The following is a 23,516-nucleotide window of genomic DNA, read 5'->3' as shown; positions in this document are numbered from 1 at the left end:
AGGTTATGTTTGTGAGTTATCCAAGTGCATTATTTGAATACTGTAAATACACATTGTTGGATACATTTTGGGAATGGTTCTTTTTCCATGGCATTTGAAAGGTTAGAACTGTGAATCAAGGTTAATTGCATGTAATAATGGACCTTAGGATATTTTGTGATGCGGCAAGGGTTAACACTTCTCAATTATGAGTTGGTGGTTAATTCGAAATCACGTAATTCGAAGTCCGATTTTTTAGTTCCAACGACTTTGAATTAACAAGGTTTACTGTAGTGCGTGGCCTCATTTAGTTCTACACCTCTTATCTTTTAATCATTAGAAACTGAGTCTAACCATCATCGTCTTCTTCTCCCCCTACTTCTCTTACCCTCCTTAACAGTGTCCATTATTCTCCTAGGTAATTTATCCTCCATTCACCTGACATGACCCCACCACCAAAGCCGGTTTATGCGTACAGCTTCATCCATCGAGTTTATTCCTTTATCTCCGATTCCAAGTACCCTCCTGCCATTCTTCCCACCTGATTGTACAAGCAATCATTCTCACTTTCATGTCTGTTACTTCTAACTTATGAATAAGATATCCTGAGTCCACCCAGCTTTTGCTCCTGTAAAGCAAAGTTGTTCTGAAAACAGACCGATGTAAAGATAGTTTCGTCTGGGAGCTGACTTCCTTGTTACAGAATACTGTAGATCTCTACTGCGAACTCACTGCATTAGCTTTACTGCACCTTGATTCAAACTCACTCACTATATTACCATCCTGGGAGAACACACATCCAAAATACTTGAAATCATCTACCTGTTCCAGATTTGTATCACCAATCTGACATTCAGTTTTAATCTCTTGGATTTCTTACCTGCTGACATGAATTTAGTCTTCGAAAGGCTAATTTTCATACCATACTCATTGCACTTAATTTCAGGTTCCAAGATATTAGACTGCAGGCTTTCGGCACAAACTGCCATTAAGTCCAAGTTGCCAGCATAAGCCAGACTGCTTACTTCATTTCCACCTAACCGAATCCCTCTTTGCCACTTAATACCTTTCAGCAGATGATCTACGTACACTACGAACAACAAAGGTGAAAGATTACATCCTTGTCTAACCCCTGTAAGTACCCTGAACCAAGAACTCATTCAATCATCAATTCTCACTGCAGCACAATTGTCAACGTAAATGCCTTCGATAGATTTTGATAATCTTCCCTTAATCCCATAGTCCCCCAGCATGGCGAACATCTTTTCCCTCGTTGCTCTGTTATATGCTTTCTCTAGATCTATGAATCATAAACATAACTGTCTTTTCCTCTCATAGCATTTTTCACTTACCTGCCGCATGTTGAAAATCTCATCCTGATAGCCCCTCTGTGGTCTGAAACTACACTGGTTTTCATCCAACTTCCTCTGAACCACTGATCGCGCCCTCCCTTCCAAGATGCCAGTGAATACTTTGCCTGGTACACTAATCAATGAGATACCTCGATAGTTGTTGCAATCCTTCCTGCTGTCTTGCTTATAAATAGGTACAATTACTGCTTTTGTCCAATCTGAAGGTACCGTACCAACACTCCATGCTTATTTTATTACTATATGAAGCCATTTCATCCCTGCCTTCCCACTATACTTCACCATTTCAGGTTTAATTTCATCTATTCCTGCTGCTTTATAATAATGGGGTTTATTCACCACCTTTTCCACTTCCTCAAGCCTAATTTCACCATCATTTTCCTCCTCCCCATGAGCTCGGTTGTTTGTGACACCAACAGGAAGATTCCCTTTTACGTTGAGAAGATTTTCAAAATATGCTTTTGCACCTGTTTACAAGCTGCTGTCACTTCATCATTCCATCATGATGCTCGCTTTTTACCATCTTTACACATTGTTGTTACTAGGCTTCCCTTGCTGTTTCTACTACAGCATCCCTGTATGTTAACCATTCCCTTTCTATAACCTGCTTACTGTCTGTCAAAATAGCATTAATACTAGAAGGTATGGGCGTGGGAACGGAACTATCTTCCTGTTCACTGGTCTCAACATCACTAGAAAACGTACGGCTTTGTCCATCAGCAACAACATTTTCTGATCCCCTAATGTGTTGTACATCAAATTGAAATGCTGAGATCCTGATAGTCCAACGGGCAATACGTCTAGTATGACGAAGCCTAGCTAAAACCCAACTTAGGGCTTGATTGTCTGTCTCTAATTCGAACATGTCAATGTTCCAGATAAAGGCGGAACTTCTCCAGAGCAAACAAGACTGCCAAACCCTCTAATTCATAGATAGAATACTTGCCTTCTTGAACCGATAAAGTCCTAGACGCATAGGCGTTGCGCCGCCTTCCGAGTTCCGTTTCCTGAAGGAGGACAGCAGCAACAGCAAATGAAGGGGCATCAGTTTGGACAATGAATTTCTTAGAGAAAACAGGCATAGCTAATACAGGGGCATTACAAAGAGCTAATTAAAGATCTTCAAAAGCAGCTTGCTGGGACGGCCCCCATTCAAATTTGACGCCTTTCCTACGCAGTAGGTTCAGGGGTGCCACCCTGTTAGCGAAGTTAGGAATAAATTTCCTGAAGAAATTCGCCATGTCTATGAATCTAGCGATTCCTTTGATGTCCTTAGGAGGCTTGAAATCACGGATAGCCTGTGTTCTGGAATGGTCTATGGAAACACCATCGGGTGGCACAATATGCCCTAAGAACGACATAGAAGGCTTAGCAAAAGCTACCTTAGATAATCCAGCGATTAAGGACTTACTTCAGATGATCTAAGTGCTCTTCGAAGGTCTCTGAAAACATGACAAGGTCATTGAGGTAATGATACAGATATTCAAATTTTATGTCAGAGAAGACCCTATCTAGCAGTCTAGTAAGAACAGTTGCACCCGTGGGGAGCACGAAAGGCACGCGGTTGTATTCATACAGATTCCAATCGGTGGCGAAAGCTATTAGATGTTTGGATTCTTCCGCTAGAGGGATTTGATTATATGCCTGGTTAAGGTCTAAGATGGTAAAGAACTTAGCCTTTCAAAACCATGGAAAACAAGAATGAAGATCCAAAAGGGGCACAGATTGTAACACCACCTTACAGTTCAAAGCCCCGTAATCACTCACAGGCCTGAAACCACCTTGGGGTTTCGGTACCAGAAAAATGGGCGATGGGGGTCGATGACCTTCGATGTTAGGCCCCTTTAAACAACAAGCAAGCAAAATAGGTGATGAATACGCCAACTTGGAAGGTCGAATAATACCATCCTTTAACATCTGATCGATGATTTCCTTAAGAGCCTTCATTTGAGGTGGCGATAGTCTATAAGGAAGAAACCTAACTGGAATAGAATCTGTTAGTTCAATCTTATATTCAATAAGGTCAGTGACGCCAAGGGTATCTGAAAATATGTCAGGAAAGGACTCGCACAACCTTCTAATACTTTCAGCGTGATCCTCAGGTTGATGCCTAAGATCTGACGACATCTCACACTGGGTAGGCAAAATAGATGAAAATGACACAGAATTACATTTCAAAAGGGGAATATTCCAGTTAACAGTAAACTTGAAAGGGCACGTCTTGCTCTGAATGTCAAGCACCAGACCTGTATTAGACATAAAATCGGCCCCCAATATTACAGGGCAGGACAATTTTTTAGCTACAAACAAGTTAACTTTCCAGGTAAATTTTGAAATGCGAACTTTAACAAAAAGAAAACCTAAAATTTCCAATGGTGACGAGTTTGCCGAAACACATTTCATAGAGGAGAGACAATAGTCCAAAAATTTATAACAAGCTGTTAATTTGAAATACCACTCTTCGAAAATAATGGAACTCGCACTTCCTGAGTCTAATAGAGCCGTGACTGGTTCATTATTTACTTCTATTTTCAGAAATGGCACGAATCCCATGGTGTCTGCCGCAATTCTGAGGCATTCGCTAGAGCCTTCAAATGATAAGTTAGATGACGGTTTATCCTTGGAAGGATTCGTTCCCTGATCTAAGGGGGGCTGAGCCTAGGGAAAGTGAACATTGTGACTCAGCCCAGGACGCTAGTCACTTCCTATCACTTGGATTCGTGGAGGCAGCACCAGAAGTTGAGCAAGATGGTGTGCTGTTACTTGAAGAGCAATTCTTAGTAAGATGGGAATATGACCCGCACTTGAAGCAACCTTGAGACGGACCAGCTCCATTCCTTGTTCCACTCGATTTTACCAAGGGGCATTTGTTCCTAAGGTTAGTTGATCCACGTGCATAACACTTGCATGTGGGGAGGGCTCGACGAGGTGGTGGCCGAGAACAATGTGATGGTGGAGGGGGTTTCTTGGCGACTCGTAAGGTGTTAGCATACCTCACGCCTTTGGCTGATGCTGCCATTGCCTCGAGTTCCAAGAAAGTTTAAGGCCGAGATGTAAAACATAGATACGACCTATAGGGCGGAGAGATTCCTTCTACAATCGTCTGCACAATTTGGTCTTCAGGGAAATGAAGAGCGGATACCCTGGTGTAAAACTTAATATCCTGAATAAAGTCTGCCAGGTTCTAATCCAACCTCTGTACTCTAAAATAATACTTCTGAATTAAAGATGACATAGCTCTAGCCAGAATGAAGTTAGCCAATAGGTGAGCATGGAAGTCTTCCATTGAAGATCTGTCAGCTATTGCTTTTACTATTTTGTCCGAGAGGATGCCTACAGATTACGGATAAATAATTTGAAGTATTTGGGAGTGAGAGAGAGCAAACACTAAAGCATGGTCTTGAAATTCGATTAGAAATGTTAAAAAAGAATTGACTTCATTAGTGGAGTTAATGGAGAACATGTATATGCCTTTGAGCAACATGGCTAAGGGGTGGGGCAAGCTGCTGAATCCGGGCGACATGATAGGTGACGGCATTGGAGGTTGAGAGGGTTCAAACACTGCATTAGTCATACAGAACGGTGGAAGTTGTCTTGGATGATCAGACCCTGTTTCTGATGGGGCAGATGTTTGTTGAGTAGTAACAGATTTCCTACTCTCAATCACTCTACTAGATTCTTCCTCCGTGGACAAGTTTACCCTAGGAACCTGGTCGCTTTTAGGAGTGGCGGCCCCGGACAGCTGACCAACTCTATTCGACATATCAGAGAGATGTTCCAATAGATTACTTGCTTCCTTAGCATGATCCTCCTTCAATTTTAGAGACAATAGGTCCCTAGCCGTATTATAGAAATGAAATAGCCTAGCCTGAACTCTCTTAAGTTGATTAGCAGATGGATCACTTACTTCAAAGAAACTAACTACAGAAACTAGCTCGGTGGTATTATCTGTGATAGTGGATTGAGCCTCATCAATTTGTTTCCCCCCAAATACCGGGATACAAATAGGAAGTTCTAAAGATTCCTTAATTTTGGCAATATCTGCCATAATAATATCAATATAAATGGTTCGTTATTGGACATTATAAATTTTCCAGCTAACTCATTCCTGGTTGCCAGCGTTTTCCCCCCCCCGTGTGCAAGGCTGGGCTCATCAGTTGGTACCTAGCACACCTACCAAGACACTGGCTAGTGCATACCATGGAGGCCACTGCGTAGGCTAATTGTAGCCACTGGCAATGCCAATGCACTATGAGAGACCCTGTCCCACTACCAAAAATTGATGCCTGCCTGGCCATCAGACGATATAGATGTTGATTCCCATAGGGAATCTGAAATATTTGTTCCGAATTAGTAAATTTATAATACCAATATAAATGGTCCGTTATTGGACATTATATGAATTTTCCAGCTAACTCATTACTGGTTGCCAGCGTTTTGCCCCCGTGTGCTAGGCTGGGCTCATCAGTTGGTAGCTGGCACACCTGCCATAATGGACCATTTATAATGGTGTTATAAATTTACTCATTCGGAACAAATATTTCAGATTCCCTATGGGAATCAACATCTGTATCAATATCTGCCACAACCATGCCTCCAGATTGGACTTTCCTAATTAGGAGCTTATAGATTAATTCCTCCTTGTGCAAGTACCCGGGTGCAAGGACTTCACGAGGACCAGACATGTTGATAGAAAAATTTTACAATTTTGAAAATTTCCAGCAACCGAGAATTTTTTTAGAGGAGGATGTAGATTTCTATGTTTAGCCGTCAAAAGGGGCTTTATCTAGACTCATTCAGCCATGCTCTGCTACCACTTGTTACGGAGATTCTGTGGTTGACAGAGGTGAAAGAAAGTGCGGGCATGAATGGGTCTGTCTACTACAATCAAAAGTTTAATTAAAAGCTTTAAAAATCAAAGTTATAAATCCTTTTGGACTGTTTTCTTTTTCTTTTTTTTTTCAATGCCATCTGTTAAGAAAATCAGTTGCTTAGCAACAGTACAAGTTTTCAGATACAGAAGTAGTTTGTGAGTTCAGTTACAAGTTTGGAGAAATCAGAAAAATTAACAAGTCAACAATCTGAGCTTGAAGCTCCCAACATTTACAAATGTTATTTGAGCACTATTGCTCCATACACTCAAAAGTCCAGGAGACGGGTCTCCCCATTTCATTTACAGAGTATATCTACAAGAAAGAGCATCTCTACTCTATGAATTGTTTAGGGGACTGAGCTCCGAACTTAATACCATTACTGCCTTATCGAGGCAACCTTCAACAACCAAAGCATCTTTGCTCACGAAAATTTATACTTTGAGGCCTCTCAAGGCACAACCTACATTTTACAATACAAACAGAATTCACTGTCTTAAACTCTCATGGTCTAACCACTTAATAGAAATAACTAAGTTTTACAGGAGTATCGAATACTCGATCTACTGCGCCTTGGTGGGAAGAAAAAAACACAGGTTAAATTTACTGGCCCAAAAATTGAAATGATGTGGAGGCAGACACTTGGACTCCTTGAAACTGACACTCAGAAATCTAAAACCCTATTTGGGTTTCTGGCCCGAAGTTACAGAGGTTAATCCCATTCTACTGAGGTGACTAGCTGGAGAAATTTTAAGTTAAAAAACTACAGACAGAAAATGGTTACAAAACGTAGTCACCTCAAAAGCAAGTTGATGGGGAACTCGAGAGGGTGTCACAATCTCTATTCCTGAATTTAAACTAAGTGCTTTTAAGCTTGTTTGTAATTTGCAGTAGTAAGTTACATTTTAGCAGGTTGGAAATTTAAGGTTACATTATTGAAGATAGGAAACCTTCCCATCAAGCTAGCTTTCAGAGGCTATCACCTAGTTATTAAATGGCTGCCATTACCTTATTGCGCTGGACTGATCAGTGAAAGGTGAGACACCTCTGCCTCCACTTTTAACACACACTCAGTAACTGGATGATCAAGAAGATAATGTAGCCCAAAAAATTGCCAGCTTTTATACCCGAGAGGAAGGTTCTAGAAAGATCTGGTCTAATGCCCAACACCCCCCCCCCCTCCCCCAATTTTTTAAATGGATAATTAAATATGGAGAAGAAAGTGGCGATTGATGGCAAAATACACATACAGAATTTCTTATTGGTACATTTTGAAGTTGGCAGAAAGGGATAGAAGTGTTGACAACTCTAACACAACAAAAAACAAATAACAATCTACTCAGTGCAGTAAACCTTACAATAAAAAATTACTTTAGAATATTAATAGTTCCTCTTCACACTAGAGGGTATAACATATGTCTTTTGCAGAGACATCTGTGAGGAAAAGTCCCTACTTCTTGCCCAAATTGCTTCAAGTTCTAAGTGTAAGATGTCATTTCACAAGGTGTTGATTTAAATGAACAGGACGGGTGTAGCCTCATGGTATAATAACCATCACACACAATTCACGCCACATGTCAAATTCACATCACCCTAACTCAAAGGTGAACATGAAATGTACAGCATTGGCGTCAAACTAAAACAATATAGACCAAGCTCAGCCTGCCAAAGATTCGAAGAAAAATAATTAGGGGTCTCAAATCGAAGCCACATGCATGCATATCAGTTACACCGACCAGTACCACTTTCCGTTCTCACATATAGAACAGAAACATACAAAATTAATGAAACGTAAATCAATATATATATATATTGTACCAGGAAAGCCTAGGTCCTGGTCCATATTAATTGAAAGAAACATTACTTCAGCATAAAAGATCCGACCGACGTACGAACATCTATGTAAAGAATGTTCCAGACCCTACGAGTGCACTAGGCGGAGTCAAGTGACGTCACCTGTCGCTTGAAGCTCACCTCCCCTAGAGATATTTCTCGACAGAATTTTTCTTTTACCAGCTTTTTAACACCTTAACCAATTTCAACGGGACAAACGCTGAATTATAGCGGACGTCATAAAAGTTAATCCCTGTGAATTTCGAATTAATTCATCCCATGGTTGTTGAGTTATAATAATTTAAAGTTTCAACGAAATTACGTAATCACGGTCACATGGCCGAGAGAGATGCTACCCCTCCCAGCGCTGGTATCTATATATGCCAAGGCCAGCCAGCCAGCAAGCCAGTACAAGGACGAGTAGACAGCTGTGTGAGTGAGACAGAGGAGAGACCGGCCCGCGTACAGTATGTTCGCGCAGTCACGGTGAAAGTACTTTCCGTCGTATTTCCGGAACGCGAAATTATATCGCCGACAGAATTATAAAAGACGTCGCACTATATTTAGTATATCGCGTCGCGACTACAGTCTAATCCTAAAGACATTTAAGAATATAATACGAGTGAACTTATTGAAGTGCAAACATTAACTATTTTACGTTCACAGAATATGTCATTACGTGTAGACTTATGATTTTGAACTTCTGCAGAAACTAATGTGTAGAATCACCAGGACTCGTTTCTTTCCGAGTATTGAACTGTATTCCTTTATTCATGCCACGTCAGTATACGACTTACAGTAATTTGAGTGAAAATTAAGAACTTTTCTGAGGTAATATAACATTATAATAACAGGATAAGCAGAAAATAATTCTTAGTGACTTAATGACTGTGTTCAAAGACTGTGATTATCGACTTGCCTTTTCAAGTATGAACTGTGCATTTATGAACGTTTCAATAACGACTGTAAATAGTAATTCATACAGGAAGGACTGTGATTCTTTCAATTACGCCATAAATAGTGTTCAACAGTCAATGACAGTGTCAGTGTTAACTACTCGCACTAAGTGAATTTTTCGTGTGCGAAAAATCACCCTAACGAGCTGCAATTCTACATGATCCAGTTCCAGCCGTCATCACCTCATCGGGAACGTCAACATGGTGTGTCAAGGGAACATCGCCGATCCTGATTCTCCACGGAACATTCCAGATGTCCATCCTTCGACATTTTGTAGCAACATTTCTTGCCATAAGTGAGTAGTAACAAACTGACTAAAATTTTTTTTTTCTTTTCATTAATTTGTGAACAGTGGAAACTTCAGTGCCGCGTGTGAACAAATATTTCAGAGTTCTCATAATTTCTCAGAAGTGATTAATTTAATTTCAAATTTCAGTTTCATATCTCGTAGAAAGACTTTAGGCTTTTCAAGTGTGCTATATATCAAGGGTGACGAACTGAGAACTGAAAACTATTAACCAAAATTTAATTTCTCATATCAACTTACAATTATAAGTGTGCTTAGGTTTAGAAAGACTTTAGGTGGAAATTCAATACCTCATATTCTCACATATGAAAGACTTTGAAATCAGTAGTATTTATGCCATTTTCATGAACAGAATTCAGGAAGATTACTTTCAAACTTTTAATTTCAATGCCAGATTTGAATCAAAAATCATATCGCAGGGTGAAGAATTAATAAATTGTTTTGAAAAAGATTTTTTAACCATCTATTATTCGCTCTGGGAGTCTATCCTACTCTGTATCTGCTCCAAAACCAAGTTCCACTCCCTGAGGTCCTACTCATGCCCTTTGCCCACAACTTTTCCTGGTACAGAGAGGATAGTAAAATAATAGATGGCGCCGCAACTTTAGGGGCCCGATTTTGGAGCCGTGCTATAATAATAGATGACGTCGCAACTTCAAGGGCTCGCTTTGGAACCGTGCCATATTAATAGATGATGCGCCAGTAATAATCGCAACATTCAGGGTTCGATTCACGTCATTGTATTTTGCGCACAGGATCCGACTGCAATCATTACGAACACGAAGAACTTGTTGTATTTGACTTATTCGAATATTCCGGAAACATGGATAACTTACTTGCAGCAATCGAAGCTCTCAGGCTTAGCATTAACGATCAGAATGCCAAGATTGATAGGTCTAATAACCAGATAACACGAATGAACACGCAAATAGATCGAATTAATACGCAAATGGTAGAGTCTAATAACCAATTGCAATCACAAATGCAGGCTCAAAATACTCAACTTCAACAACAAATGAACACACAAATAACCGCACTACAGTCACAGATGGTAGAGTCTAATTCTCAACTACAGGCGCAGATGGTAGAGTCTAATTCCCAACTACAGGCTCAAAATACTCAACTTCAACAACAAATGCAGGCACAAAATACTCAACTTCAAGCGCAGTTAACTGAGTCATATAGTAAGGTTGAAGACTTAACTTCTAAAATTGACAGGACCTTGGACACTAAGTTTGCTGAAGCGGATAAAGTCATTAATAAAAGGCTCACTGAATCTAGTGCCCTTATCGAGCAACGATTCCGTGAAGCTGGAACTCGCCTCGAAAAGAAACTTACTGATTCTAGTGCACAAGTCGAAGCCACATTGAAAAACATGCGGGATCAGTTTGTTGAAAACTTAGAGTCTATTAAGGAAGAAATAAAGACAGAGGTCGTCAAGTCTTTAGACAAAGATCTTAGAAATGTTCTTCCTTCCGTTCAAGCATTTTCCACTGAACTTAAAGATTTACGGACTGAATTTCAAGAATCCCATGGTAACATCTCACAAACTCAAGTAAAGCTAGCTCAGGTACAGGAAACCTTACGAGATGCATTAAAGAGCGACGTGGGTAAATTACGAAGCGAGATAGGATTAATTAAGAGCACGCAAGGAGAACTCGACAAGCGTATTACAGGACAGCTAGACAGCACGCATACCCAGATAGCTGCTTTCTGTAAAGACGTACAAGTCATTAAAACTGACTTGAGAAATGAAATAACAAATTTAGACACCTCAATTAATTCTAAAATTAAAAGTTTGTCTGAAGAAATGAATCAAATTAAACTCAAAGAACATACGACTGACGTCACAATTCCTGGTTCGTTGAGGGAAGTACACAGCACAACAACACTTATTAAAGTACCAGATGACAAACCAGTCAAATTTTCAGGACGTGACGAGTATACTGCTCGAGAATTTTTGTTAAATGTAGACGATTACCTGGAAGAGAATAGGGTAGATGACGATAGGAAACTTAGAGTAGTATCCAAACTTCTAGAAGGACGAGCCTTATCATGGTTCATAGCTTTTAAGAGCAACTTTAAAAACTATGACGACTTTAAAAAGGCACTTCTTAAACGCTTTTGGGATTCAGAAAGACAGCACCTTGTCAAGATGCAACTCTACTCTAGTAAATACAATACTTCAGTCAATACTTCCCGATATTCCGATTATTGCCTAATGCAATTAAAGAAGCTCCAGTTTTTAGACCCACCTTTGCCAGATATCGAACTTATTCAGATCCTGACACTTCAATATCCGCCTCATGTTCAAGAAATACTAGTCGCTGCCAACATTAAAACATTGGAGCATTTTGACGCTACTTTGCGTAGGTTAGATACGGCTAATACCCAATCTAGTCCGAAAACTAACAGGAGTCGAGAAATAAATACGAATTCTGCGGAAATAAAACCGCCGGAGAGAGAGGAACCCAGGACACGTGAAGAAGGCAGATTAAGCCCTACCAACCCAACCAGATTCCGGAATTTCAGACGTCAGAGGAATCAGGATAGACACCCTTACCAACCTCGGAATTTATGGAGACAGCACGAAAGCACTCCTGAAGAAAATCGTGAGTCCAGACGACGAGAACTTGAAAGTAGATGGAAGGATACACGGGAATACATCAGGGAGAGAATTCGTAATCCTGATAAGCCTGGAGCTACATCCCTGGAATACCAACGTCAATTCGGACCAAGAGAACAAAGATCACCTGATCCTGAATCAACAGGCGCTATAAAAAAAAAACGCCGATCTCGCAATAGGGAGATTAACTACAGAACACGATGAGGACGAAATTTCAAATTATTGTACTGCTGTTATCAATTACTGGCATATTGACGATTCCGAATTACTATTCGAAGACGCACAAACACTAAGGCCAATTATTACACGTTCACTACCTGTCATAACAGTATGCACAGGCAACCTACAGGTGATTACGCTCATCGATTCTGGAGCGCAAGCTTCTTTAATTTCTGATAAGCTTGTAGACTCGCTTAAAGATCAGAACAATGTTTTGTTATTGCCTGCAGCTCAGATTAAAGTAAGAGGGATAGTTCCTGATAAAATTGTTAAATGTAAATCCCAGGCATTTTTAGAGTTTGAAATTAACAGTCAGACATTCGAACACATATTTTTAGTAGTATCACGTCTTAACTTCAACTTAATACTTGGATCAGATTTTATGATCAAATACAAAGGAACCATTGACTATGATGCCAACCTCGTAAGATTCAAGAATAATTCCGTAGGACTACAGCTGGTAGGACGAAGTGACCTGGAAGTTCAAGAGAAGGGAGCCCGTTTCGAAGAAGCCGGTGGTGACATTATTAAGCCCGCTGTAAGCGAGGTTGCGCCAGCCGTAGCAGAAAGTAGAAAGGGTGACCAAAGTGAGGACGATGCAGAGTCCCTATTCAATGAGAACTCCATCATAGGTCCGGACTATATAATGTCAATAGCCAGTGTGGTTGAAGACCCGGAAATTAAATTAAAATTGGAGGAGGCCAAAAATGACGTTCTACAGAAATTTGCATGTGTATTCGATGACAAGCCTGGAGAGATAGCTGGCTATGGATATCATCTTGATGTAAATGACTTGTCACCTTATCAGAAGAAACCATATCCCGTACCCGAGAAATATCGAGAAGAAGTTCGTAACTTAATTCATAAAAAAACAATATGTACCACAGGAAGAGTAAAGCCTGGAAAAGAAAATCCTGCGTATTTTCTTTTCGTCCAACCAAGGGGAAGATGTACCAGGAAAGCCTAGGTCCTGGTCCATATTAATTGAAAGAAACATTACTTCAGCATAAAAGATCCGACCGACGTACGAACATCTATGTAAAGAATGTTCCAGACCCTACGAGTGCACTAGGCGGAGTCAAGTGACGTCACCTGTCGCTTGAAGCTCACCTCCCCTAGAGATATTTCTCGACAGAATTTTTCTTTTACCAGCTTTTTAACACCTTAATCAATTTCAACGGGACAAACGCTGAATTATAGCGGACGTCATAAAAGTTAATCCCTGTGAATTTCGAATTAATTCATCCCATGGTTGTTGAGTTATAATAATTTAAAGTTTCAACGAAATTACGTAATCACGGTCACATGGCCGAGAGAGATGCTACCCCTCCCAGCGCTGGTATCTATATATGCCAAGGCCAGCCAGCCAGCAAGCCAGTACAAGGACGAGTAGACAGCTGTGTGAGTGAGACAGAGGAGAGACCGGCCCGCGTACAGTATGTTCGCGCAGTCACGGTGAAAGTACTTTCCGTCGTATTTCCGGAACGCGAAATTATATCGCCGACAGAATTATAAAAGACGTCGCACTATATTTAGTATATCGCGTCGCGACTACAGTCTAATCCTAAAGACATTTAAGAATATAATACGAGTGAACTTATTGAAGTGCAAACATTAACTATTTTACGTTCACAGAATATGTCATTACGTGTAGACTTATGATTTTGAACTTCTGCAGAAACTAATGTGTAGAATCACCAGAACTCGTTTCTTTCCGAGTATTGAACTGTATTCCTTTATTCATGCCACGTCAGTATACGACTTACAGTAATTTGAGTGAAAATTAAGAACTTTTCTGAGGTAATATAACATTATAATAACAGGATAAGCAGAAAATAATTCTTAGTGACTTAATGACTGTGTTCAAAGACTGTGATTATCGACTTGCCTTTTCAAGTGTGAACTGTGCATTTATGAACGTTTCAATAACGACTGTAAATAGTAATTCATACAGGAAGGACTGTGATTCTTTCAATTACGCCATAAATAGTGTTCAACAGTCAATGACAGTGTCAGTGTTAACTACTCGCACTAAGTGAATTTTTCGTGTGCGAAAAATCACCCTAACGAGCTGCAATTCTACATGATCCAGTTCCAGCCGTCATCACCTCATCGGGAACGTCAACATGGTGTGTCAAGGGAACATCGCCGATCCTGATTCTCCACGGAACATTCCAGATGTCCATCCTTCGACATTTTGTAGCAACATTTCTTGCCATAAGTGAGTAGTAACAAACTGACTAAAATTTTTTTTTTTCTTTTCATTAATTTGTGAACAGTGGAAACTTCAGTGCCGCGTGTGAACAAATATTTCAGAGTTCTCATAATTTCTCAGAAGTGATTAATTTAATTTCAAATTTCAGTTTCATATCTCGTAGAAAGACTTTAGGCTTTTCAAGTGTGCTATATATCAAGGGTGACGAACTGAGAACTGAAAACTATTAACCAAAATTTAATTTCTCATATCAACTTACAATTATAAGTGTGCTTAGGTTTAGAAAGACTTTAAGTGGAAATTCAATACCTCATATTCTCACATATGAAAGACTTTGAAATCAGTAGTATTTATGCCATTTTCATGAACAGAATTCAGGAAGATTACTTTCAAACTTTTAATTTCAGTGCCAGATTTGAATCAAAAATCATATCGCAGGGTGAAGAATTAATAAATTGTTTTGAAAAAGATTTTTTAACCATCTATTATTCGCTCTGGGAGTCTATCCTACTCTGTATCTGCTCCAAAACCAAGTTCCACTCCCTGAGGTCCTACTCATGCCCTTTGCCCACAACTTTTCCTGGTACAATATATATATATATATATATATATATATATATGGTTCGCAGTCGAGCGAAATGCATAAAAGTCTTCAGAACAGAAAATCAAAACACAAGATCAGAATAACTATGACAGATCCCAAAGTGTAATAAATACAGTATATTTTGAAGAGCAGAACTCGTAGGCTCTATATAATAATCAATACCCATTGACTCAAAGCAGGGGGTCCAGTAGGGCGTACAGTAACTCCACAGAAAATACCATTTAAATTCGTACATTTTTACGCCACAGTCCAATGTCTCAATTCTTACCACACCAGACATTGTTGCCTCTCCAAGAGAGAGAAAAAAAATAATCAGTTGAGAGAGAGAAATGCTTTGGCAATTTCAGATGGTCAGAGAGTGCATTCTGTCAAAGAGAAGTGAATGTTACATCACATTAGGGAACATTGTATAGACTGGTTTTCATTGACATCGCCAAAGAATTCGATAGTAGAGTGGTGCGACCCAAGGAGACCTTGGGTGGTATGAATAAAAATGAGAATATAGTATGTACTCAACTTTTCTGAGTATATACTCCAGTTCATAAGACTAAAGTTCTTGAGAATGTACTCACTAGTTGAGTATATACTCATGTTTTGGAGATGGTGTAGTATATACTCACCTTCCTAAGAGTCTGAGAGTAGTTTCTCATATGTGCTATGAATAAAACGGAGTACCTTCTCAGATTGATGAGTATATACTCACTTTGTTTTGAGTATGGCTGATAGTTGTCTCAAGCTTGAGTATATACCAATTTTTAGCTTCTGAGGAGAAATAACATGGCTGAGTTTATTAATAATGTGGTGCCTCGCGAAAAAATTTACAAGGAGAGAAGTGAACATGTGGACTCTAATAATTTTAAAAGTCTATATCGTTTTTCAAAAGTTAATGTGGACTGGTTAAACCTATACTTATTTGGACCAGAGAAACTGGAAACAAGAGGTGGTGCTGTTAAAAACATAGTAAAATTAAAAGCATTTTTAAGATTGGTAGGTGACCCAGGATTCCAGTCTGGCATACGAGAAGATCTTGGAATCTATCAAACAACTGTGTCTAAAAATCTTGTTGAGGTTATGAACCGCATCATGGCTAAAGCTGCAGTGTGGATAAAATTTCCTGAAACAGATATGGAATTTGAAGTTGTGAAACAAGAGTGGCAGGAAAAGTACTACTTTCCAGCAGCGGTAGGTGCTCTTGACTGCACTCATGTTGGAATTAATAAGCCTACACATTATGGTGATGAATATCTAAACAGGAAAGGTTATACAAGTATTACTGTACAGGCAACGTGCAATGCCTAGGAAGTTTTTACCAGTGTCGATGCATCATGGCCTGGATCTGTGCATGATTCTCGAGTCTGGAGAAATTCAGCTGTCCAGACAACAGTAAGTCTGAATAGGCTAAATGCGTTACTGTTAGCGGATAGTGGCTATGGTATTGCATCTTGGCCTATGACACCATTCAGAAATCCTCAAACACCTCAAGAAATTGCTTATAACAGGTGCATTACCAAAGAAAGAGTTGTGATCGAACGATGTTTTGGGCAACTAAAACAACGTTTCCCAATTCTTCAGCACAAAGTACGTCTGTCTTTAAATAAAGTGCCAAAACTGATCATTTGTTGCTGTGTGTTGCACAATATTGCCAAGTACTTACAGGATGAGGACCCTGAACTACAACCATTAGGTGGCAATGTAAGGTTAGAAGATGGAAATGAGGATGACATGGCAGCTGCTGCAAATATCAGGTGGAATGGTGAAGCTAGGCGAAATGAATTTGCAGAGATAATATATCAAGGTGTTAGAGTTGCAGGAAGTACCAGTGTCACTCTGTTTATTGTTCACTAAAAAAATAAAAAATGTATGCAAAACAATTTATTTTTAAAAATATATATACTCGACTACATTCTTTCATCTATGATTTTAACTTTTTTTCTGTGAGTACCAACACTCTTATCTGCTTTAACAACACCAAGCGCTGCAGGTCTGTATTATTTAGAGTTCTGGTTTCGTCATTTTCATAGTCGTCCAAAACACTTCTTTTTCGTTTAGGGGTGGCTACATTCTGAGAGTTGACGATTTCTACAGGACTCCCTCCTTCTCCTCCCTCTTCCAATACTACAAATTCCACTACAGGTGGAGGAATGTGTTGTGGCTGAACTTCAGGAAGCCCTACTCCAACCGCAGTAGCTCCTACGATAAAAGAAAAAGAAAAACTTTTTAATTCACTAATTCAGTTTTCTACGGACAATTGATTTAAACGGAGCTAAAATCCCAGGCCCAGGATTCAAACCCGGTACTCTGAATCAAATGCCTAGGTGCTATTTGGTTCTTATAAAGCAATAAATAGAAATATCTTAACCTTAAAAGTTTGTAGTGGAATTTCTACAACCTCCTTTTATAAAATACACACCCTAGAGTTTTCTGTTATAAAATTTGGAGAAAGGTGCATCCGTTATATAGATAAATATGGTATTCTTGAGAACCAATACAGTTTCCTTTCAGGATCTCTACCATTGAAGCCCAGTGTGAGAATCATTGACATTCACGATGATGTACTGGGGCTGTATGCATATAGCATTGCCTGTAAAATACTCTTAATCTGCAGGATCGATTATTGTTTTAAGGAAAAGTACAACTGGGCAACCAACCCGTCATATGCAGGATCAGTTGAATTCTTTGGTATAGGTACGTCATAAACAGTAGCTATTTAAATAACTATCTTAGTAATTTTGTGAATTTTGATCAGTGTGTAATTGAGAGACAAAAGAGTACTTCTGGTGTCTCATATAGCAGTCCTTTGGAAGATAATCTTTCTTCCCGGAGCCAGTTATTAGTCCTTCACAGATGCTTATACAATATGATTATTGCACTTAATGACTTGAACGTCTGCTTCACTGAGCCATACAAGCCTTACCATTAGTCATAATTCACAGAGAGTAAGATGTTTTAATATAAAACACTTCCATTTCATATGATCTAAGCTCAGAGCCCTCAGTTGTCTTAGTTTACAGGTAGCAAATCTGAAGATGGGCCATAAACTTCTATTATGAACTTTGCTGGAGGTATTCACATTATGATACTTTTACATGGTTGATTAGGACCATTCTCTAGATAAGTTCAGAATGATATTATGTTTCCATATGTAATACTAACTCAAATAAATAAAATGCATTACTGAAATGAAATCTTACAGCATGCTATTCTTTAACATGCTATAACTAATATCTTTATTTGGTTTCTTAAAATCAATCGTTTTTACTTTCTAGCTTTATTAATTTTCTTCATGATTTAAATACTTCTTTAATGTAATTTCTCAGTCCAGTTCTTTCTAATATATTGTGGACTAGGTGTTACCCTCCCAGGGTTTATGTTCTATAGTTATGTTTCTGATTTTTCTTGTTAAGTTTGTATTAAATTTCTAGAAAATTATTTTAATAAAGCATTGATTCAGGTGTGTTCGCGAGAAGAGCAGCAGATGTTAGCCACAAGCTCAAAACAAGCTACTGCATTATACCAAAAGCTAGTTAATCAGAAGAAACCAGAAGGCTGGGAATCTGCTATTGAACAGAGGAACCGCTTATTGGAGTATGATCGAACAAGGTAACCTCAGCATACAATTATCAACCCAAACCTGTTTTAAAACTACTTAACTGGACAAGCAGTGTTCATTGATCACCACATAATATATTGAGCTGCATGAAAAACACAACACTCTTCAGTTTCTTTCAAAACTGAAATTTATTTTAAATTTGGCACTTTTGTGACACTATTCCACTCTTATGATAGAATGTTGTGGTACTGTCCGATCTAAGTGTCTAACAATGAAAAGAAAAGATGATTATAAACAAATTGAACAAATTAAGCCAGAAATGCACATTTCAAGGAAATATTGAGTAAGCTCGTAAAAGTAATGCACTTCTGTTTTGATGTTATTCACTTCACAGACCTCGGAGACGATCTCTTGGACCTCTCTTTGCATCTTCAAAAGTGTGTATTGCCACCTCTTGTACCAAAGACGGCATTCAACCTTTCAGGGATGCTTTTGACTAACGCGGTAATGTCTTGTTGAGGAATCATCTCCCATTCTTCCAGGAGGTTGTTCCATAAGTACCTTAGGGTCACTGGATAGTGCTGACGGTCTCTTCTCCCCAGCTGGTCCCAAACTTGTTCAATAGGATTCAAATCAGGGCTTCGAGCAGGCCAAGCCATAGCACGAATCCCTGTTTCATCCAAGAACTCTTGCAAAATTCTTGCAATGTGTGGGCATGATCACCAATAAATGGAGCAAAATGCACAACATGCTCCAGAAGGATTTCTTCCACATACTGATGTGTGGTAAGGCTCCCATTCTCCCTGAAGACCAAATCCGTCCTTGCAGCTGTATTGATTCCTGCCCACACCATCACATAACCACTCTGAATAGGCGTCCTGAATGAGAACGTGCAAGGGAAATTTCTTTCCTCTGGCATTCTCAAGACTCTCTCTTCTGTCCGGTGATCGGAGGCCAAATCGTGACTCATTGGTGAACAATACTTGAGATCCCATTGTTGTACTATCCAGCCAAGATGTTCCCTTGCAAAACTTAGTTGAGCTGTAAAATGCTCTCTGGTGAGTTCCGGATCTGTAGCAGGTCTTTTGGACTTAAGATTGGCTTCTTCCAGTCTTCTTTGAACAGTTCTCTCACTAACATTGACCCCTTGAACTTGGTGGAGTCGATTTTGTGCTTCAACAGCGGTGTTGTGATGGTTGCAGAGAACTTAAAGTTGTAAGAAGCGCTCATCTCTCTGCGATGTTGCTCTTCTCGGGCCTCATCCTGGTCTCCTTGCAAAGCCTCCAGTTTCCCTGTAGCTTTGTATGGTTCTGGAAATCGTGGAAGGTGTAGTCCTCAACACTTCTGCAACGTAATGCATCCTGCGACCATCTTCTACCAAAGCAACAGCCTTTGCAGCTTGTTCAGGGCTTAACGGCATGTTTACTCCAAAAAATTGATTAAGACAATCATAGAAAGATCCTTAAAACACGTGTGATTGAAAGGGGAACAATTAAAGGTACAACAATAAACGTTACAATAGTGGGAAAACATTATTGGCTCACATACAGCGATGTGTTTTCCAGGTTGCATGGGAAAAAACAATTGAGGCTAATGCAATAAGCAATCAACACTTCATTGTTTGCTCACAAAGCAACGAACGCTAATAACATACACCATCTTAAAAATTTGGTTGAAGTGCTTCACATTGATTAAACAAATAATTACATATCATTTATTGGGTGTTGCGTTTTTCTTGCCGCTCATTGTATATTGTACTTGTTATGTACCGTGGATCCTTGGGCGAGTGTTCGGCATATTGGCCTTCGGATCAGAGGGCTCTAGGTTTGATTCCTGACCAAGGCAGTGATTTTAACAGAACATGGTTAATTCCTCTGGCTTGGAGACAGGGTCTTTGTGTTTGTCTTAATACACTTTTCTTCGTCTACATACAACACACCACACTGTCAACCACCACAGAGATGTGACTATATTAATACAGTGTGGTCAAGTCCGTGTAGCCGCCGTATTCTTCCCAACCACTCCAACAGCTGATTGTATCACGGCAAGGTTAGGAGCAAATGAAGCAAAGAAAATTAATTGTTTATTTCAGAAACCACTCAAGTGACACTTGTTGACAGGATGTTACTGTTCTGAGATAAATACATAGTTTTTTGCAGAAACAACCTATGTTCCATATAAGCAGTGTTTCGTTCTATGTTGCGATTTTATTTGATGTAAATAAATATCCCACGAGAACACGTTCACTTCCTTATATAAATTACTTTATTTACACTGTACGTCACAACACACAATTATACACAGTCACAAATGACACTATATACAACACTCAGTAGCGGAGTACCCTGAAGTCAATTCTGACCAGTACAGATATCAATAACACTGATGCGCGCACTGTAACATACTCAGAGTTGAATTCACCGCCTCACTCACTTGAGTCCAATTCTCAGACTCCACCTCGGAGCCCAACAGTCACTCCCAGTCCATCACTTGCCTGAGTCCCAAGAACCAAGATCTGCTAACTTAGAACTGAGAACTGCACTCACTGACTGACAGCTCGATATTTATACTATTTGATCAACCATTTAGAATGATCGACTTCTGGAAGAGTTCTTACAACACTCTAATGAAACACGCTCGAAACATCGATCGACCAGCTAGTCGAATGGGTACTCGAACGTTCCTTTCCTATTTAAAAATGTACATGGAAATATCTACAACATTCATAATGTCTCTACATGTATCTGGATAATAAAACCTCGCCGTAAGTTTCCAGAACTTTTCACCTGTACCAAATTATAGAACAATAAGTGTAACATACGAACATTATGGAATTTTCTACCGCTTTCGACTCTATAGATTTTGAGGTTAAACAGTACACAATACGTATTTGAAGTTATACAATTTTATACTACATATTTACAGGGAAATCATATATTAATCATATTTAACATTTAATAAAACATAATTTAGTCTTCTATAAACTATAATTAAAATATATTAAACATTATAATTGAAGGTTTTACACCAGTTACAGCGTCGTACCTACGACAATTGCTGTTAAGCAGCTGTGTAAATAATGTGTTTATTTCAGAAAGAACCCAGGCGCCGTAAATTTGATTGTAAATTTGATTTCAGACATAAACATCTTGTTTAGGCACAATTGTGTATGCTGAAGGATCTATTGCCTTACATTTTGAACATTCAAATACATTTGTATTGCAAGGGAAGGACCTGTAGTAAGTAGTAGTATAATGTTCTTGGCTTTACGTCCACTAACTAGGTTTTGTTTATGGTTTTCGGAGATACTGAGGTGGCGGAATTTAGTCCTGCAGGAGTTCTTTTACGTGCCAGTAAATCTACCAACATGAGACTGGCTTATTTCAGCACCTTCAATTACCACTGGACTGAGCCAGGATGGCGAACCTGCCAAGTTGGGGTCAGAAGGCCAGCATCCATTTGAGCCACTCAGCCTGGCTGTAGTAGTAGTAGTAGCAGCAGCAGCAGCAGCAGTAGTAGTAGTAGTAGTAGTAGTATCCTTTTGCTTTAATGACCATCTGAATACGTTGTGGCATAGATTCGATCAGGTTAGAGCAGATGTTTCGTAGTTCCCCGTCATGAAACCACACTTGTACCACATTTACTAACATGCATTCCTTTGTTGAACAGTCCATTTTACCAAGACGCCTTTTCACAATATTCCACAAATTCGCTATGGGGTTTAAGTCTGGTGAATTACCAGGCGACTGAAACACATTAATGTTGTTTTCTTCCACGAATGTCTTGACTGCTTTAGAAGTGTGATACGGGGCCAGATCATGTTGAAATGTTCCTCCACCATCTGCGAAGGTCTGTAGGAATGGAACAACCCTGCGCCTAAGGATTTCCATGTATTTGGTTGAATTCAAAATGCCATCAACTAGAACTAGAGAGCCCCAGGACCACTTGCAGTGAAGAAACCCCAAAACATTTTTTTCTGGGGGGGGATGTTTTAGAGTCTGTTCAAGATGCTCAGCTCGCACTGCCTCATGGGTGTTTCACCTGACAACCTGTGCTCTGTAATCTTGAACAATAAAATGTTATTCGTCACTGAAAATTACACGTTTCCAGTCATTGGAGGTCCAAGATTGATATATTTTGGCCCATGCTAACAGTTTTTCTTCATGGCAGGCGTTTAACAACTGCTTCTTTATTGGCTTTCATGCCTTCCGCCCACAATCAAGAAGCCTACGCCGTACCGTTGAAGAATCAATTTCAACCCCAGTAGCCAATAAATCTCTCTGAAGGTCTTTGCTTGTCTAGTGAGGATGAATTCTACTGTTTCTAAGTAGAATTTTGTCAGTTCTAGGGGTGGTTTTTCGTTTCCGTCCACATCTGCCTTTTCTCTTTGGAGACAATGAGGCAGTGTCACGATATGCCCTAAGAGGTCTTGAAACACTAGATTTTCCCACACCAACAACAGAGGCAATGTCTCTTATAGTCATAGATGTGTGTTCACGAAGAGCAACTATTTTTGCCCGCTTCATTGGTGAAATGTCCATTTTAAAACAAACACAAAGTTATGCCCAGGTGCACCAGTCTCGGTAAATATCAGGTGTCACGATACTGTGGTCAAACTCTTGCCGTGTTATTGTCATTAATCTGTTGCACCATTGCTGATCACGGTTTCTTGATGCTCGTTTTTCTCGCTAATATTCCCCTCAGAAGTAATTCAAAGTAATATTCAGAAGGCAGTGATGAGTTTGACAGTCACTTGTCTTTAATTTATCCAGAAGACAGTGATATTTTCGACAGTTGTGTGTGTCTAATTTATCCAATTTCCAGTTGTTTACGTTTTGTCTGGAATTATCAGCTTTTTTTTTCTAGGATGAATATTATTTGAATTATTTAACACTTGTATACAAAAAGTTTTATAATCATTTTTTCCTTGTCACCCATCATTGTAGGCATTTTTATCTTCTGTTACAGCCCTTCATTTCTAAGAT

At 39.4% G+C, this 23,516-nt stretch overlaps 1 protein-coding gene across 1 annotated transcript in view; it reads left to right on the top strand.

Annotated features, from left to right (window-relative positions):
* Positions 1–23,516, top strand: part of LOC136874123 (activating signal cointegrator 1) — a 109,032-nt gene that overhangs the window by 40,651 nt on the left and 44,865 nt on the right. The window contains exon 6 of the mRNA XM_067147681.2: positions 18,433–18,581. Within this exon, the coding sequence (XP_067003782.2) occupies positions 18,433–18,581 (149 nt within the window). The remainder of the gene's footprint in view (positions 1–18,432; positions 18,582–23,516) is intronic.

Source organism: Anabrus simplex, chromosome 5 (genome assembly GCF_040414725.1).
Source record: "Anabrus simplex isolate iqAnaSimp1 chromosome 5, ASM4041472v1, whole genome shotgun sequence".
NCBI classification, from domain to species: domain Eukaryota; kingdom Metazoa; phylum Arthropoda; class Insecta; order Orthoptera; family Tettigoniidae; genus Anabrus; species Anabrus simplex.
Note: the sequence above shows the minus strand (reverse complement) of the source record. Positions and strands in the feature narration are given on the sequence as shown.